Here is a 19655-nt window from a genome sequence, read left to right as displayed (position 1 = left end):
AATTAATCAATTCACATTGGAAGGCATCCTTGAATTTATAGAAGTAGATGAGACAATCAAATTCTTTTACTGTTCATTTTCTTTTCTATACTTTTAAAAAAATCATGTTTTACTTAAAAAACATGAAATAATTTTCTCTAAATCTATATAGGTCTTATCTGAGTGATAGGATCACAGATAATTAATATTTTCTTCTTTTACTTGTACTTTCCAATTTTTCAAAATTGAACATGCATAATAAAAGTCATAGTTTTTAGTTACATATTTTTGTGTGCATCTAAATATATTTAAAATTTTCAATTAAAAAACTTAATTTTATTTAAAATTAAATAATTAAAAAATTATTTCTTAGGTTCTTATTTTATGTATTCATGTTCTTATAAATGTGATCATCCCTTCTGGGCAGACATTATGCCTAAGAGATATGAAGCAAAACAACATTGGAGTACTACCTTTAGATAAAAATTTATAAATTCTAGATTCTGGAATAACTGGACATTGACAATAACTTTCTCAGTTTACCTATAGGGGAAATTCCAGAATAAAAAGGAGCTTAGCACAAACTATGTATTTTCTTGGTCTCATTCAAATGATGTCAATATCCAATATGACTAGCACCTTAGATTTATGGACTTGGAGGTGAACTAAAATGCATCTAGTTGGAAGGGATCTCAAGGAAAGGGGCAAAAATTAGTAGTATTTAAATAAAACAGCAACAGCAGCTAACATCTGTTAAACACTATGCTAAGCAATTACAAAGATAAACATAGAATCCTCAAAACAATTCTATAAATAGATACTATTATTATCTCATTTTTATGGAAGTAACTGAGGCACAAAGAGGTGCATCAATTTGGATGGTCAAGGTTCACACAGCGTGCAGTGCTGGCTTAGGGTGCCAACCTGGCAGCCCAGCTCCAGAACTCCCAATTCCTAACCTTCAAAGGACAGGTCTAAGGTATGTTAGTTTAGATGCTGACAAGAAAGGGAAACAAATGTAAAACAATCAGAGTCTGTAATCATTTATTTTTTATTTCTTGAGATGGAGTCTTGTTCTGTCGCTCAGACTGTAGTGCAATGGCGCCATCTTGGTTCACTGCAACCTCTGCCTCCTGGGTTCGAGCGATTCTCCTGCCTCAGCCTCCCAAGCAGCTGGGACTACAGGTGTGTGCCACCATGCCCAGCTAATTTTTGTATTTTTAGTAGAGACAGGTTTCACCATGTTGGCCAGGCTACTCTCGAACTCCTGACCTCAGGTGATCCACTCAGCGCAGTGCAATTTGCTTATCAAATTACCTGGAGAAGTCATATTTCAAATGTTAACAAATAGATTAAAAACTAGCCTCAGGGCCAGGTGCGGTGGCTCACGCCTGTAATCCCAGCACTTTGGTAGGCCGAGGCAGACAGATCACCTGAGGTTAGGAGTTCAAGACCAGCCTGGCCAACATGGTGAAACCTTATCTCTACTAAAAATACAAAAATTTGCCGAGCCTGGTGACACACATCTGTAATCCCAGATACTCGGGAGGCTGAGGCAGGAGAATCACTTGAACTGAGGAGACGGAGGTTGCACTGAGCCGAGATCATGCCACTGCACTCCAGCCTGGGCAACGAAGCAAGACTTCATCTCCAAAACAAAACAAAACAAAACAAACAAACAAAAAAAAAAAACTAGCCTCAGATCTTAAATTAAGTGTCAAGAGTTAAAAACACAACTCCCAGTGATTAATCTCCAAACTTGTCAAAGATCACTATTCATGTTTTCTTTAGAGCCTCTAGAAAGCTAGTTTATACATGGGCCTCAGACTATTCACCTACCAAAGTTCAGCCTACAGTGATTGCCAGGTAAGAAAACTAAAGAACTCACTGGGTCCACAATTCAAGAGCTGATGCAATCTTAACTATACCAGCGTGAAGAGTCACTATAATCTACTTTGACAGCCTCCCCCATTCCAACTATTTTCATAAAAAAAGAAACAAATTAAAAGATGGTTCTGTTTTAAATAGAATTTCTGCTAAATAACTATTATCTGAGAAATACATATTATTTGTAAGCAGTGGGTAGTAATGGAATGGAACCAAGAGTCAGCTTTTGAAGCAGGAAGCTGAGGCATCATTTTGCAATGCCTGAAGTGATTTTTAAAACTCATCTAAATACCATTAAACATCTGCCCTTTTTATTTCATTGATTTAAACCATTTCTGAAGACTCATGATTCAAAAAGGTAAAGATGGTAATTTAAAAGCCATGGGGAAAAATCTCTCCCTAGGGAACTTTTCAGAAAAGCAGCCACCAGTCTCTGATAAGTGATGAATCTGTTGTGGAATTGCTTTCAGTACAGTATAAATTTATCTGGCATTATCTCACAGTAATGCATGCATCATTTCACTGGAGGCAAAGACACGATGGTCATAGGAGCAAACAAAGCTGGGAAACAGGAGAGCAGGGCAGACAGCAGCAGGTTCCCTGGCTTCAGATGGGAAAATCTCTGTGCCAACATTTACCACCATTACAAACAATTTAACAAGGTAAACACTGTTTGCAAATTCAATTTAATGAACCGGGAAGACAATTTTGAATGAAGGAGTCAATGATAGCTTTTGAGTCTTTTTGGGGAGTATATAACCTAAATGTTATAAATAATAATCCTAAACAATCATGAGCAGGAACAGGTTGTCGGGGGATTGGTTTACCAATATCAGATTTTTAAAAGTTCACTGACAAGATGCTTCCTATTCTCTGTATTTAATTTGATAATATTATTTTAAAATGTGAATCAACCATAAATCCTTTTTTTTTTTTTGAGTCGGAGTCTCCAGCCTGTCACCCAGGCTGGAGTGCAGTGGCGCGATCTCGGTTCACTGCAACCTCCGCCTCCTGGGTTCAAGCGATTCTTCTGCCTCAATCTCCTGAGTAGCTGGGACTACAGGTGCACATCACCATGCCCAGCTAATTTTTGCATTTTTAGTAGAGACAGGGTTTCACCATATTGGCCAGGCTGGTCTGGAACTCCTGACCTCATGATCCACCCACTTAGGCCTCCCAAAGTGCTGGGATTACAGGCGTGAGCCACTGCGCCCAGCCCATAAATCCTTTTATAAGCTTAAAAAAACATTTTTATTGTCTCTCCTGTATATTACTATGTTTTATATTTTAAGTAAACAAGAATATATCTATGAATACTGTACTCAATTTAAAGTAATCTACCATCAATTGCATTACTTCCAAATTAAATTTAAATGTCAGTTTAATTAATGATGATTTCTTTAGCAACATTTTAAAAATTAGAAGTACTCTCAAGAGCTCAACTGAGCTCTGCACAAGAAAAACTACTCAGTAAAGACGGAAATTGAAACCCTTCTGGGACACTCTGGCATTCTCAGGCTGACAGGCTTCTGGGACGTCAAGGCCTGACCCACGCTCTAGGTAGACGCAAAATGGGTCATGCTCATTCGTGTCTCAGGACCCAATTTATGGCTATTTCCTTCAAATAGCAACCAGATCCCAAATATGGACTTATCAATAGATAGAGCCAAAACATGGGGAAAAATAAAGACTTGCCACTTAGATTTCTTCTATGAGGCGACAGTGCATAAGCAAAGTCAAAGGTAGGAACAACCCAGGAACTCACCTTCCAAGGGATCCTTATTGAGTCCCAGTTGGCTAATGATGTACCTGGGAATGTCGGTTTTAATACCCTGCCCTTCTTTGGCATGGCCTTCTGCTGCTTCCAATAGGTAGTAAAATTCTTCTGGATCAAATTCCTAGCCGAAGACAATCACAGATGGATACTTCTTTGAGCCAAAATTGTCTGAGGTTTTATTACATAAATCCCATTCACAATAAAACTGCTGGATATACATGGCTGTAAGTTACTTATGCAGAAAGGAGGCAAATGGCTTTAAAAAGTATGTAATTCTCACTTCATATTTGAAGCCTATTCATATTCTAAGCCAACACATTTATGCACATGGTAACCCAAAGATAATGAGTAACTACAAAGGTACTATGCTCCACTTAAGATCTCGCTCATCGGAAATAAACAGGTCTGATTTTTAATTGTGCCTTTCTAGCAAAGTTGTAAAATCTGGGAATTTCCATCCAGAAGATTTGAGATTCAATTTCTCTCTCCACTCAACCAGCAACAAAAGGAATGTTAGAATATATTTACTCAAAAATGCTGCAGGAGACTCTCTTAATATAGAAGTATCCAAAAACATTAGAAAGAAAAACTTCAAAGTTACCATTTTGTATTAGTTAACTATAAAATTAAGTTACTACTATTCACATAAAGTAAAGACCAAGAAAGAAAAATGGGAAATTAAAGCCTCTGTCTCCTATAAAACTTTGGGAATATATTTTTCCTATCTATTTAATTTTTTGTGTGTATGTGGCTGCCTGTTGCTTCTAGTGTGTAATAAAAATCTTCAGGCTCACCACACTCTAGATGGATGTTGTGATACTATCAAATGTATTTTTGGTCTTCATCCCGGTTTTGTTTTTGTTTTTTTTTTTTTTTTGAGACGGAGTCTCGCTCTGTTGCCCAGGCTGGAGTGCAGTGGTGCCATCTCAGCTCACTGCAAGCTCGCCTCCCGGGTTCACGACATTCTCCTGCCTCAGTGCCCCTAGTAGCTGGGACTACAGGCGCCCACCACCATGCCCGGCTAATTTTTTGTATTTTTTAGTAGAGACAGGGTTTCACCGAGTTAGCCAGGATGGTCTCGATCTCCTGACCTCGTGATCCACCTGCCTCGGTCTCCCAAAGTGCTGGGATTACAGGCGTGAGCCACCACGCCTGGCCTTCATTCCTGTTTTCTGAAATACCACTCCTGAAACCCTTGGAATCTCCAAAGTAATAAGTGGCTTTTTGTATTCTAGTAAGTTGACTGGTGGCTGGGCACTCCTGGGTAGCCTCTGGAAGAGGGCTGGTTGTCAGGGGAACCTACCACATGATGATAGGGTTGGGAGTTGCAGCCCCATCCTCATCTCCACTTCAGAGAGGGGCTGAAGGTTAAGTGGATCACCAATGGCCAGTGATGTCATCAAACATGCCTATGTAATGAAGCTTCCATAAAAACCCAAAAAGACTGCACTTGGGGAGCTTCCGGATAGCTGAATGTGTGGAGTTTCCTGGAAGGCAGTGCAGCCAGGGAGCTTTGCACTCCTTTCCTCATGCTTCACCCTATGCATCTCATCATCTGTATAGTTTTTCATGTATTTCATAATAAACTGGTAAACTTCAGTGTTTCCCTGAGTTCTGTGAACCACTCTAGCAAACTAATCAAACCCAGAGAGGGGGTCACAAAAACCTTGGTTTACAGCCAGACGGTGAGAGGCACAGGTAAAACCATCTGGAGCTTGCGACTGGCATTGGAAGTAGGGGCACTCTTGTGGAACTGACCGCTCACCCTGTGGGATCTGATGCTATCTCTGGGTAGACAGTGTTCGAATGGAATTGGAGAACACCCAGCTGGTGTCTGCTGCAGAATGGCTTGCTTGCTTGTTGGGTGGGGTTCCCACATAACTGGTGTCAGAATCATGTTGTGAGAGCACAGCAGGAGAAACTGAGTTTGGTTTTTCCTCTATGCCCAAAGGGATGCCATGGATTTATGTGTTGTAAACAATTATGCTTATTGACTTAAAGCCCAGTTATTAATTTCAGATATATTTCCTGGATTTTTCCCCCCAGGATCTTTCCCATTTTGGTTAATGCCCAAAATAGGCAACTTTGGAATCTCAGCATTTCACCTGAGAATTACTCAGGAGTTTCTAAAGGCCATATAAAAAGAAAAGAAAAAAAAAAAAAAAAAACTTGCTGCAAATGGAGTAAAGTCAAACCAATGTAAATACTGAGAGCCTTTACATACATACCTACTACAATGACTGACAGAGCAAGCCTGGGTACTGTAGGGATAAGGTGATAGGTTGGGGGAAGCATCCCCTAATACTATGAAACTCCAGTTTCATCTAAGCTTTAAAGAATACTTTGAAGGCAGCAATATTTCCAAGCTACTTGTAAGTTCACTTGTTTCTATCTTTGAGAAGCTATACTTTTTCTCCTCTGATTATGAATGATTACTGTAAAAAGCTAATTTCCTCCTTTAAAGCAAGATCTGCTCTTAGCATATCTGCTGTTGTCCAGAAAAACAGGTTTTAATGCTAAATGACACTTTCCCCTAAATTAAACAATTGTGGGAAGTACAAACATGTGGTCCATAATTCAAAAGCTACAACAGTAGAGGCAGTAAAAAGTTAACTAACCCTTCTACCTGGATTTACCAGTCACCCAGTTCTGTCTGAGGCATCCAAGATTTTTTTTTCCTTTTAGCCTTCCAGAGACACTCAATGCCAAATGGTGTGTTTGATTCTATGATTCTAAGGGTCCTCACCATTGATAGAAAGCCCTTCCCTACACCTCCCAACTCCCTACCTTTCTCTTCAAGATTTTCCCTCTGTGTCTTACAAGGCACTAGTATATATTTATGGTGCTGCGAATATTTCACTATTATAAATTATTATGGATGGTAGTTAAAATAAGGGCAAGACCAAAGCACTGCAACCATATATGTATTATGTATGTATGTATGTGTGTATTTCTGAAAAGCTGTATTGTATGTGGTGTTATAATTACTTTAATAGCCAGTGGAACTTTAAAGTGAGTTTTGATGCTATATTACTAGATCCTTAAAATAATTCTTAGGTTCACAGATAAATATTTGTTCACAGTTTTAACTGAAACCTCAAATCAAAATTTCATAAAACAAACTTTTAAATAGGAGAATGATCACTGGCCAAAAATATATAATTGTATTTATTTTTAATTTTAATTTTTTTTATTTTTTGAGATGAAGTCTTTCTGTCACTCAGGCTGGAGTGCAGTGGTGCAATCTCAGCTCATTGCAACCTCCGCCTCCTGGGTTCAAGCAATTCTCCTGCCTCAGCCTCCCAAGTAGCTGGGATTACAGGCATGCACCACCACACCTGGCTAATTTTTGTATTTCTAGTAGAGACTGAGTGTCACCATATTGGCCAGGCTGGTCTGGAACTCCTGACCTCAGGTGATCTGCCTGTCTGGGCCTCCCAAAGTGCTGGGATTACAGGCGTGAGCCACCATGCCCAGCCAAGAACATGTAATTGTTAACATGAACATCATCTACAAAAGTCTCATTCCTTCAGGTCTGCATGAGGCTCTACTGTATTTTCCCAAATGGGATGGTTAGCTTATTTTCTAACTTGCCACATTTTAAAACAAATAATAATTATAAATCACAGGTCACTATTTATCTCTGCATTTATCTCTATTCCTTCTCTGCATCTTGGCAACTCCAAAAAAGTGTGGTACAACAAGGGTTTTAAACTAGCTGTGACATAAAGTAATTATGCTGAGATAAAGTCAAGTGCATTATTTTATGATTATATTTCAAGTTTGACTAGAATATAATATGACCATCATTTAATAGAGCAAAAGTCCTAGAAGTCTCTTTAAAATCAGAAAGGACAAGTCACATATCGACATCATCATAAACGTTCACAAGTTGTAATTCCCTTTGACTCTTTCCATTTAGCTCTGGTGCTGGAAACCAAATGAAGCTGGAGCTTTCTGACGGTAACTGCTTTCCCAGTTAACAATAAATAATGCAGTCACATCGAGGGGCAACTTACCAGGCACTCTAATAACCGAGCAGGGCGGGCAATAACAATTAGGATCTTTCGAACTAGTTGTTTAATAAATGCCAATTCTCCACTTTCTGAACGATCATGAGCCTATGAAAAAGCAATAAAGAGAGTGACGATGCAGAGTTGTTCCATTAAATGGAAAAGAAAATCAGCAAAGCATGCTAATTAGATCATTGCAAATGTTCAAAAATTGAGTAATTTAGAAAATGCTATTAAAAGATTGATAAACCGACATTATCTGTATATAAATGGACACTATTAAAAGCCTATATCTACAAAATCTTTCTATTAACTAAACCTTAATTGCAAAACTCTGATATATTATCTGTGCTAAAAATCAAAGGGCGCTTAATGTGAACCATGAATGAAGGAGACATTAAAAGTTTATGACACATTAAGCACACGGTACAAGTAGAGTGGGAAGCTGATCAAGAACCTTGATTTTCCAGTTAAGATCATCTTAGACATAAGAAATGGCTAATAAAGTGAAGGACTGCTTTTATCCTGGACACTTAACACATTCTTGAAGTATATTTCATATATACAATATGATTCGCCTATAAATTAGTTATATTATCACATGTTAAGAAGTGTGCAATGCTTTTTTCAAATGTTAGCTGGATAAAGTATATACCAGTTGAGTATCCTTTATCCAAAATGCTTGGGACCACAAGTCTTTTAGATTTTTTTCAAATTTTAGAATATTTGCATATACATAATGAGATATCTTGAGAAGGGGATCCAAGTCTCAACACAAAAATTCATTTATGTTTCATGTACACCTAATACACATAGCCTGAAGGTAAATTTATAGAATATTTTTTAAGAACTTTGTGCACTCATCACATGAGGTCAGGTATGAGAATTTCCACTTGTGTTATCATGTTGGTGCTTTAAAAGTTTCATATTCTGGAGCATTTTGGAATTTGAATGCTCAACCTATACCTGGGTATATAAATGTGAATTCAGTTTCACATATTGAATAAATAATACCTAGGCACTTAGCTTAGTAAAATTTAACTTAAAATCTTTTAAAATTTTATTTTATATATTGCCCAAGCACAACAAATATTCTGAGAGCAAAGCTGTTTGTTAATAGTCATTTAAATTTTCAATAATATTTTCTTGAAAAAAATCAGATAAATCTGTATCAAGACAGGCATAAAACAAGTTTTAGAGGTTTTAACATAAACTTCTCTGTATGTTCACTTTTAGGCTTTCTTAATCTTTGTTTTTATGATTTACCTTCCTCTAAGGATTAAAAAACAACATTTCATTGTGATGCTGGTACAATACAATTTCACAGACACAGTAATAAATATTTACAATCATTCTTGAAGGTGCTTTACCATGACAAGGAAGAATCCCGTACCCCCATGAAAAGAACTGGCAGAGACCAAATTTATAAAAAATGGTTGTACTCAGAAGTAATATGTCTGCTGAATTTAAGCCATCAAATTAAAAGACATTTTCCAAAACACACGTAGAAAAACCATATACAGGCAAAAGTAAAACACTTAACTTTTGACATTAAAATAAAAGGAAAAACAACCATTGGTGAATAATCGTAGAATAGAAAGTGTTCAAAGAACACCAACTAGTAACTATAACGACAGGTCCTAGTAACCAGGAAGGACGCTAGGACATATATAATGATGCACATATATATACATCTCAAATATTGAAACTGTCTTTAAATTTTCTTCCCAATTTTTGCTTTGCAACAAAAATAGATTTTTGGAAGATCCAGTGAATGCCAAAAAATATGGTTACATCTTCTTTATGATTTATCCTCAACCAAACTAAACAGAAAACTTTAAAGATGAAGCAAAAAAACACCTAACTTCTTAGTTGACACTTTGGGCAGGATACTGAACTTTCTTCTTACTATAATAATTTTTGGTTTATAAATTCAGGAATATAAAGAAAATCTGAAAAGCCTAAACACATTCTGGATTGTCCCTTCAAAGTGAAATGAGAATTTTGTATCTTAATAAACTTAAAAAGTCAGTTTAGATTAAATTCCATTTCAAAAATCATAATCAGTTCATTCTAACTTCTTAGTTCTAAGAATGATCAGCCATAACCAAAGATAAAACATATAATTCACATTAACTCAAACAGTATTTTATCTACTAACTTAAGTGGGGAGAAGGAGCCCTGTTAAAACAACACAAAATAAAGACACGATTAGCCCGTGAAGAGAAATTTGTTCCTGGCTGTTACCAGCAAGCTCCAAAGGGGAAACACTAACGGATACCCTGTGTCTGTATTTTAAGGGTTGGCCACTACAAAACATAACCATGACCCAGATTTGAGAGTAGGTTAAAGCTATGTATTTTATTGTCTTTGGCTAAACTTCTCTAAGTGCAAAAAAGAAAAGAGACATAAAAGCATTCATCTGGAATTGTCTTAGGCCTCAGGACTTTAAAAAGGCATTAAGCTACTCAAACCTTAGGGGGATTTTACCTGGGTTATGCAAAAGACAGACAATGGGAAAAATGGCTAGGAGACAGGCCTACAGAGCACAGAGTGTCACAGTTGGGAACTGACAACTGCATCCTGGGGAAACCAAGGCAAGTTCCACAATTTGGCTCTATCTAAAAAGGGCAGGCCCCCCGCAATGGATTAGCTCCAAGTTCTGGAAAAATACTGTGAATGTGATTATGCAAATAGTTTAAATTTTTACAAAAGGACTGAAGGAAGCTCTTTATCTGTAAAGCTAAACAAGAAACCATTCTTATTTATACCCAACAAGACCTTTATGCCACAAGTATACATGCTTCTCTGGCCAAAAAAGAAATTTCTTTAAAAATCAGTATTTTAAAAATAATAATAGGACCCATTCACACGATCTGTGAAACCCTAAGATTTTATTTTAATTGTCATGAAACAATCTGCCGCGTCTGTCACAGAAACAAAATTAAGTAGGGGATTTCAGTGTAAATAGCTTTGGATAGCAATTCCACCCTTTTCAGGGCATGCCTATAAAGGAATGAAAAACACAGGACTAAGCTGGTAACTATGGTAATATCCTGGGACAGAATTGCAGAATTAGGAGTATCTCACAGAGGCTGATCACAGAATTCCTGTGTCTGCCTCTTCTGTTCAAAAGTGCACCATTTAGGAAACATAACTTTCAAAATATTCTCATAAATAGTAATATGCATAGTGTTTCCAGCATTTTCTGGACTCTGATTTGATTAAAGCAACAGCGGAATTAGATTACTTGATACATCCAAATAGGTTGAATATTTTGGCATGCAGTCATATCTATTTTCTTCCTTCCTCCCTTCCATGGTTTCTGAGGAACCGATAAACACCAGGCACTGAACTCAGCACCAGGGAGTTAGAGGTGACTCCTGTTGCTCAAAGAGCCCCCTGTCTGCTGGTAAAGTGAGACCGCAGAAGTCAGTACAATTCATTATAGCTAAATGCATTGAGAGGAAGGGCACAGCAACGGGCCATGTTATGGTTTTACTTATGGGCAAGATAGAGCCAATAAAGAGTCTTAGATAGATATTCTTGCAGCTGCATAAAAGTATGAATTTGAAGAGTTAAGACTGGAGGGAGGCAGATTGGTGAGGATGAGGGTCTGAGCTGGACGAGGGTCTGAGCCAGGTAGTGATTACAGAACAGGAAAGAAGGGTTGTAGAAATATTTAGGAAGTAAACTATGAAGGTCTAATGGGTTGCTTGATGAAGGGAGAGAGGGAGTCTAGTATTCTCAGAGTTCTAGCAGGTGACTGGGTAGATGGCGGTGCCAATGATGGATGAAAAGAATGCGGGAGAAGCATGTGTGGTTGAGGAAATGCTGTCTAGTTTTATGTAGGTTGGGACTGCTGCTTCATTGGGCTGTCCAGGTAGGAAGATATTCAGTAGGCAGGTGGATCCATGATTCTGAAATGTGAGAGATGACTACTGGTCTGAGGTAAGGATTTGAAGCCATTAGAGTCTATAGGTCTTTAATCCAAGACAGCCAACAGGATCACTAGGAGAGAGGGAGGAGGAGTAGACTAAAGACGAGATCGTGAGAAAACTTGTAGAAAACAGGAGTTAGAAGAGAAACCCCTGGAAGAGGCAGAGAAGAAATGGTCAGAGATGTCCCAAGAATAATAAATTAAAAGAAAGGCAGAGAAAAGGAGGGTTTTAACCCTGCTGAATGCAGTAATATTCCAGTAAAATGTCCAGTGGATATGACAATAAGGAGGATGTCAGTGAGTTGAGGGGTATCAGAAGCCATTCACTCAAAAAATATTAAAGTCCTTCTATGTGTCACACACCATCCTAGGTGAACAAAGCAGATAATATCCCTGTCCACAGAGACTTTATACTCTAATGTAGAGAAGTCAAAGGGCAGCCTGTGGACTGGGAACAGTCCACGACTGTTATCTGTGCGTGATGAGGTAAGTACAATTTTAAGTGTAAGCATGTGGCAACTCTTACAGAAATTTTACATTGTAATGTAACTCATTTAGCAATTTTACTTTGCCAGGAAACCCAAGTGCATGATCATTTTCCTATAAAATTCATTTTCCTTTTATAGTTTATGGGAGAGAACAGGTCCATGCCAAGTTAGAAATTAACAGAAAAACCCCAAAACAATGTGTTCACCCCTAAGGATAGTCTGAAAGGGACTGCATCAGTGGACTGCAGTCAGTTGCAATGTGAGAAATCGGGAAAGAGTATAGAAGGCCTAGAGGGCAAAGGGGAGAAAAGCAGCGGCTGCCAGCCAGAGAAGGATCTTATCTCGCCAGCTAAATTCTGCAGGGGCAAGGACAGATGGAGTTCTCAAAAATTCGGATGCTAATATTTTCCTTCAGTTTTCTGCAATTATTTACATATTCATGTCTAGAGAAAACTATCTATAATTATGTTTGCAAAGGCATAATTTGTGCCCTGTGAGATACAAAAATACAATATATACAAATACATAGACTAAATAGGTTTCATTTTAGGCTGTGACTGGTCAATTTCAGGCATAAGAGCAATATGATACACGCATTCCATTCCCCCATACAGACTCTCTTCCTGTCCTGGGTGTTATCAGGTGCTAGGCATGCAAGTGTTAGGCCTAGACAGGTCCTGTGTTTATCTGTCATTTTGGAAATTGGATATTTTGTTAGAAGAAGAACTGACACTAATGAAAATATAAGTTGCCATTTACTACCCAACACCACATGCAGGTTAATTAATAGAACACACAGCCTGGAAGAAGCCAGCAATTTTCCATTTAGCTTTTTCAGATATAGAACTAGATAGCATCATCAAATAACACACATACGCTCAGGCAATTTATAACTTTATGGTTAAAGGGGGAAAAAATCACTGCTTCAAAATCCTTCACAATCCACTTATTCTAGAGTCATAGATTGTTGGGTCCTAAGATTCCTCTAAAGGTTATTACATTAATTTTCTATTACTATAAATAATGACCAGAATCAATTTATAAAAAGTAGCAATCAGGTGAGTTTTTTTTTTTTCCTTCTTTTTTGCTTCTCTGGAATGTGAACTCCATTTCATGGTTATAACTTGTAAGCAAAAAAAAATTTTTTTCAGGGAAAAGCAAAATAAATCAGAAAACTATATGGTACATGGTTCTTACCTCCTGTAGCAACTTATCTAATTTGTGCTGTAATTCAAGGAAGTATCGTGAGGTGATGAGGCCCTGGTGGGATTTATCCAAGCAATCTCGAGCCAGTTCAATTATCTGGTGGTGAGTGAAACTAAGCACTCCATCTGCTAGGGGTAGAACGTTGTCAGGAGAGTAGCTGGTGATAATTTCCTTTAGACGTTCTTCCATCTGAGCTGTAGCCTATATAGAGAAGACACACTTACACAGATGTAATACGAGGAAACACACATGTAAACAATTCGATCATCACATTTTTACAGCATTTTCAGAGACCTCCACAAGTCGTTAAATAGGATTCTAGAAATCAAATTTAAAAGAAGCCTCAATTCTGATAAAATAATGGTACATACATGTCATCAGACATTTGTCTGAACCCATTGATTATACAACACAGAGGCTGAATGAACCCTAATGCATGTTGGGGGCATTCATGCATAGCCTTCCCAGGTACATGAGAAATCTCTGTACCTTCTGCTCTATTTTTTTGTGAAGCTAAAACTGTTCTTAAAAAGTTGCTTTAAAAAAGCAGCAGCCTCAGCATGTGAAATACAGATCTGAGGGTACATAAGTGAAATCAATTATTTCAGAATGATAATCTCCCTTTTCTGTGTTCTATCAAACGTAAAATGGTCTCTGTAAGCTTCTTCAAGTAACTCAAATTATATCTGTGAATTGTTATGCTTTCATTTAAGATCTTGGGCTCTTTCAGATGGACTGTCCAAAATATCAAACATTTCTTTATGTTTTTGTATTTAAACGTCAGGTTGTTGCTAGAGTTCCACAACCTAAGCTAAAAATGTATCTTTTTGGCTAGGTTTTAATGTGCCAGGAGCACACATCTTATATCATCTTCTTTTGCCAAAAAGCTACATCCTATGTAAAAGTCCCAGGGGACTCCCTTGGTAAAATAAATCTAAAATTTCCTTTCCAACTTTCATTTCATTCTCTCTGGTCACCCACTGCCTAATCCATATTCCTTGCTTACATTAATTATATATGCAGGGAGACTCTCTCTCCTTCCTCCCTCCTCCTCCCCTCTAATTTCCTAACCTGCATTAACTAGGTAACAGTCAGTATCTGTTTCCCTGGTGAGCAAGTGACATGTGATAAACAGCTTTAATCAATGACATCAATGTTGGGTTAGTTGCAAATAATAAGTACTCTACTCTTGATTTATGAAACCAAAGATTTTCATTTGTTCTCCTGCTTAGGGCAACACAGGCTGTGGGGGTGGATCGGAAAAACATGGAGAGTGGTCTTCTCCCAAATGTGCAGAAATGCTTTGGTGGGAAAGATGTGGAAACAAGGTGAGCTAATGGGACCATCTGAGAGCAGGTCCTTGCAGCCAGGGGCTTGGCAGCAGCTCTTCACAATTGCTCTCTCAATTCATGTTCCTTTACCAGTCTAACTGGAGAACACAACAACTGTGCCTTCTCTTCTAAATTAATAGATTTAGAAATACAATGTCTAAAGAGATAGGAAATCACAGAAAAGTAATGTGGAAAAACAACAACAACAACTCTCATGACACACCAATCTACAGGCTTCTAATGGAGAAAAACAGTCTCTACTTAAAAATATGGCAGAAGGCCCGGAATATGGGTACAAAGTGCACAGCCTAGAGGCCTTTCAAAGTAGACCCTCCCTACGGCACCTCACCAGGCCCACTCCGTGTGTGGTGCACAAGTGGCAGGTTCACTTTAGAGCCAGCTCAGCACACATAGAGCACAGCTAGTTCTCAGCAGTTGTTAGCTTAACATTTTTTTTCTTAGTTATTTTCTAAGAAGACTATGGAGCTGTTTTATGCAAATCATTACTAGATTGGACCCTTACTTCCTATAACAAAACAACCTTACAGACTCTAAACCTATGGTGCCTGTTCGTTTAGATGCTAGGCATCTTCAATTCAATTCATTACCTTTGGGAACCTTTCTTTGTAGACATGGTTCATCATAATTATTTCATGGTCACAGCAGGCGGGAGAACGTCCAGGGCTGCAAGCAAAGCAAATTACCCTTTTAAACTTGCCACAGCATGAAATGAAAATAAGCTCTTTATTTATAAACAGTCAGTTGCATCAAAAGTACTACGCAACCTTTGTAAGAAAAGTATATTAGATAATAAACTACAAAATCAGTCATTAGTACACATGCACACATACATTCCCACAAACACAGAGACACTCTGAATAGGACTGAAAAAGAAAGCTCAAGAAGTGGAATGCCACAAAATCATCATAGTTACAATACTAGTTCAGAAAATGTTTGTAAATTGAAATTATATTCTGCGTGTAATATGAGCTTGCATAAGATCTGGAAAACCATTAACAAACTGCAAAATAAAATAAAATAGGGTAGCTACAAAGAGCAACATCTAGGACACGTTTAACAGTGTAATTTCACACTTTTATCATACACCTGCGGTCTGCCACACATCACTGAAGAGGTCTGAGAGTCTTCCATGGCACAGGTGTCATAATTGAAATCCATTTTCTAGCCTAGCAAATATTTATCTAGGATGCTGAGGTAGGCATTATGTATTATATGAAACAGAGGCATACAACTATTGTGCATTCTTCTTTACTCTTTCAATAGTAGGTTTATCTTCCTTCCTAGTGATATACAGTTGTGCAACTTCAGTGTGTTTATATTCCTAAGTGGATACAGCTTATACTACACACCTTAGGAATTCCTTTAATAAAACAAAAAATGGCACCAATGTAGTAAAACATGATGCCTGTAGATGAAATAGTAAAACCAGTTGTTAATTCCATATCTCAGAATAATCTAACATGACTCACAATTATCCAGTGTGCCTATATTTAGTATTAGTTTATGAGACTAAGTAAAGACAAAAAGTACAAAGGGAAATTGCTTCTCATTAAACTTTGATATTCAACTGACCACCTAATAAACAAGCTATTTTTTAATATAATAAAACCTTAATATATCAAAGTGCACTAATTCTATAGCATCAAGATCTCATACTGCAGCGGATAAGGTGATGCCCTGTCCTGATCCCTCCTTAAAGAGGGACCCGTTGCCCAGCTTCTGGGAGTGCTGTCCACAGAAACCTTCGGCTGTCAGTCCCTGCAGGGATGGCATCAGCTGCAAGGAGTCATCTCGCCTGAGGCTGAGTCTTTCCCAGGGTGCCACATCCAGTGAGGGACCCGGTGACTGTGAAGTAGGGATATAAAAGAAGTCGCATTTGGCCCAGGGGAGCAACTCTACTGAGTCCTGTCATTCCTGAGCTCTACATGGAGTCGGCTAAGGCTGCTGGACTTCTCACTCTGCCCAATCCTGCCTCTCCCTTCCCTCCCACAGGTGATAATTTCAAAAGCACTCCCTAAGAAACATCCTGAACAAGAAGCTCTGTTTTAGATTCTGCTTCCTGAAGAAACAAACTCACGGCAAAACTGGCCCTACTCAGTGTTAGGTGGACTACATTTGGCATCCACAAACTTCAGGTGACACAAACTCCTAAAAATGTGTTCACAGTCTCAGAGAAAGTAAGACTTATGATGGGAAGAAAGAATAAAAAGATATTTTGTAATATGGAATCTGGAATTTTAAAAAATCCTCCTATTCTTGGTGTCCTATTTCCACCAAGCTGTTACCTCTTAACATAACAACATTAACTGCTTTTGCACTGCCTTGAAATTTCCAGTGGCTAGACGTTTTCATAGGTAGTCCCAAGACCATCGTGATTACTACTACTGCTGCAATCAGCAAATTGTGACAACTGAAAAGGAAAATTATAAGATGCCTTTCAGTGGTAATTAACAATATTATGTGTACATGGAAACAGCACACTATATTTGTAATAGTTTGCAAGTCAGTTAACACACATATGACCTAAAGGATCGAAGTGTTCACTCAAAATGTTTGAAAATAGAGAATCCAATTAAGTAATGGTTTTCAGCCAGGCCCACACACCTCAGACTTCGGGAACGGGGGCGCATCGGCGTGTTCCTGCATCTGTTCTCAGTGGCGATGCTTTCGGTGGTACAGAAATGTTTCGATAAGAAGTGTAACTCGTCTGGTGTTGGTTGGTATGGTAACTGATGCAACTTCTCCTGGGAGGAACAGGATGACTGAAAAAAACCAAAGTGAGGTCACATAACTACCTCAGAAAGAAACTCTTCAAATGAACAGGAGAGATCGACGAGTTAAACTTGGGCGATACCACCATTTTTATTGTTTCTTTTTCATGTTAAAGTCATAAGAACGACTGCCTAAATGTATAACTTGATGTTCTCTCTCAGAGTTCAAAATGCTTTCCATATTTTGACTCATTTGTTTATAATTTCCCAAAAGATAGTTTTCTCTCTGGAGAAAACCCAGGCTCTGAAAATGGATCGGAACCAGTCAAAGTCAAAGCAAGAAAGCGACCACTGGAGTGACATTAGGGAGCACTGTATCACAGATTAGTTCTCAATTGAACATGGCACCCCCGAGTTTACTGCTGCTCAAAATCAAATGCTGACTTTAAGGTAAATAACATGAAATAAATGGTATGATGTGAGATCATCAATAAGGCAATGAAACCTCTCTTTACAATGCATCAGTGTGTGGCATGAATAAAATAGAGGAGGGATTAAAGAAGATCCTTTTCTCAATAAAGCCACTGTTTTAAAATCTGGAATTGAATTTTCTTTCTTTCTTTTCTTTGGGGGGAGTGGGGGCCTGAGACTATAACTTAAAATAAAAAAAAACCTTCAAGTGGTGGTAAGTTTTTTGTTCCATGCCTGTAGATTTGCTTTTTGAAAATCGTCATTCAACATTTGGAACAAGAAAAGACAGGAGAGATGAACAGCTAAATAACCCTGCTTTTAATCAATCTGAAACATTTAACTAAAAAGCAAAGAAACTAATTGTTTTCATTTTTAGTCGGAGGTAAACTCCTTAAGTAATTCTAATAAAAGAGACTCAGAAATTTTTTAGTAAATGGAAACATAGTTAGAATAAGTGTATTTTGAAAGATACTACTTATTTTAAAATGTCAGTTCTAGTAAGCATTTTTTTAAAAAAATCATTATATTAAGAGTATCCTTCATAAATACTGAAACATTGCAATGCAGCAAAACTAGAAATTAATGCCTAAAGCTTAAAAATTGTTCCTATAACTTGAAATTATAAAACATCTTACTAAGTACATATTGAGACAAAGAGGGATTTTTGTAATGAGATTATTTTACAAGCAATAAAAAAATGAGAGCACTACTAGACTTATGAGATAAATCAAAGCTCTGTTCAGTAAGTATAGTCATAGCCTTAAACACTTTTCACTAAGAAAAAAAAAATAAAACACATGAACTAAATCAAGTCAAGAAATCAAGAAAAAATAAAATCAATGCAAGCAGGAGATAAGTAGTGGTGATAAGAGGAAAGATAAGGAAATTAGCAAATAGAAAAACAGAATTAAGAATCTATAGATATGTTTCAAAGGTAAATCAATGTCCACAATCCTGTATCCAAGATTTCAAAACCCACAAACTCACAAGTTTGTTCCTAAGTTTACAGTAATCTCTTTTGGTGGCAAAGCACCAACTGAACTGATGGGAAGCTGTTTAAAATATTTAATCTACTTAGTATGAATGTTGATTCAAACTGCTGCAGAAATATTAATGTATTTGATTATGAGCAGCTGGCCCCACTGTTGCTGGTCTGTTATGTACAGAACAGGGATGTTACCTTTCTAAATGTGAAAATTCCAAAACACACCAGGCTCAAGATACCATGCAACTGTACTTGCACAGCAACAGTATCTATTGACTTCAGAGAGGGGTCCAAAGAATGGAGATTTACACAAAAAATTATGCTGCTAGTTCTTAAGGCAATTAGAGTTCCAAAACCACGTTCTTAGTCATGATATCATTCAGTAAGCATTTAGTCTCTCCAGGTAACCATTTTGCAAAGGATAGTATTCATATGCACATACAAGTTTCTACTTTTTATTAAATCATATCATTTTGTAGACATACCTCATATTTTTATGAGTATTTATATTCTTATTTCTGTACTTTCAGCAGAAAATAATTAATCTGGTAAGAAACATATGGGAGAATGTCTTCCTACTGCTACAATCTATAGTACTTATTTCAAAATTAAGAATTATCTGAATATCATATTGGAAAAGCTCCACAAATTAATTTTAATTGCAAACTGTGATGTTTCAAGAAACCACAACACTGAATATTCTCTGAGATGACTGATTTACTTCATCTGGCTAAATCTTTCAAATTTCAGAATATAGCATTTTTAACATTTAGCAATTTTGCAGTTTCCATAATAGCCAAAGGACACAGATATTATAATGTTTACATTTCAGTCTGGCACTCAGAC

At 37.4% G+C, this 19655-nt stretch overlaps 1 protein-coding gene across 12 annotated transcripts in view; it reads right to left on the bottom strand.

Annotated features, from left to right (window-relative positions):
* The window catches only part of MAST4 (microtubule associated serine/threonine kinase family member 4), a 569183-nt gene that overhangs the window by 51738 nt on the left and 497790 nt on the right, over positions 1-19655 (bottom strand). For all 12 annotated transcript variants that reach the window (XM_054487547.2, XM_063664864.1, XM_054487548.2 and 9 more), the window contains 5 exons: positions 17247-17404; positions 15230-15305; positions 13282-13491; positions 7663-7764; positions 3632-3764 (listed from right to left, as the gene is read on the bottom strand). In XM_054487547.2, coding sequence (XP_054343522.1) covers positions 3632-3764; positions 7663-7764; positions 13282-13491; positions 15230-15305; positions 17247-17404 — 679 coding nt within the window. The remainder of the gene's footprint in view (positions 1-3631; positions 3765-7662; positions 7765-13281; positions 13492-15229; positions 15306-17246; positions 17405-19655) is intronic.

The sequence above is a fragment of the Pongo pygmaeus genome, chromosome 4 (genome assembly GCF_028885625.2).
Source record: "Pongo pygmaeus isolate AG05252 chromosome 4, NHGRI_mPonPyg2-v2.0_pri, whole genome shotgun sequence".
In the NCBI taxonomy this organism is placed as follows: Eukaryota; Metazoa; Chordata; class Mammalia; order Primates; family Hominidae; genus Pongo; species Pongo pygmaeus.
This window is presented reverse-complemented; position numbering and strand designations above follow the sequence as displayed.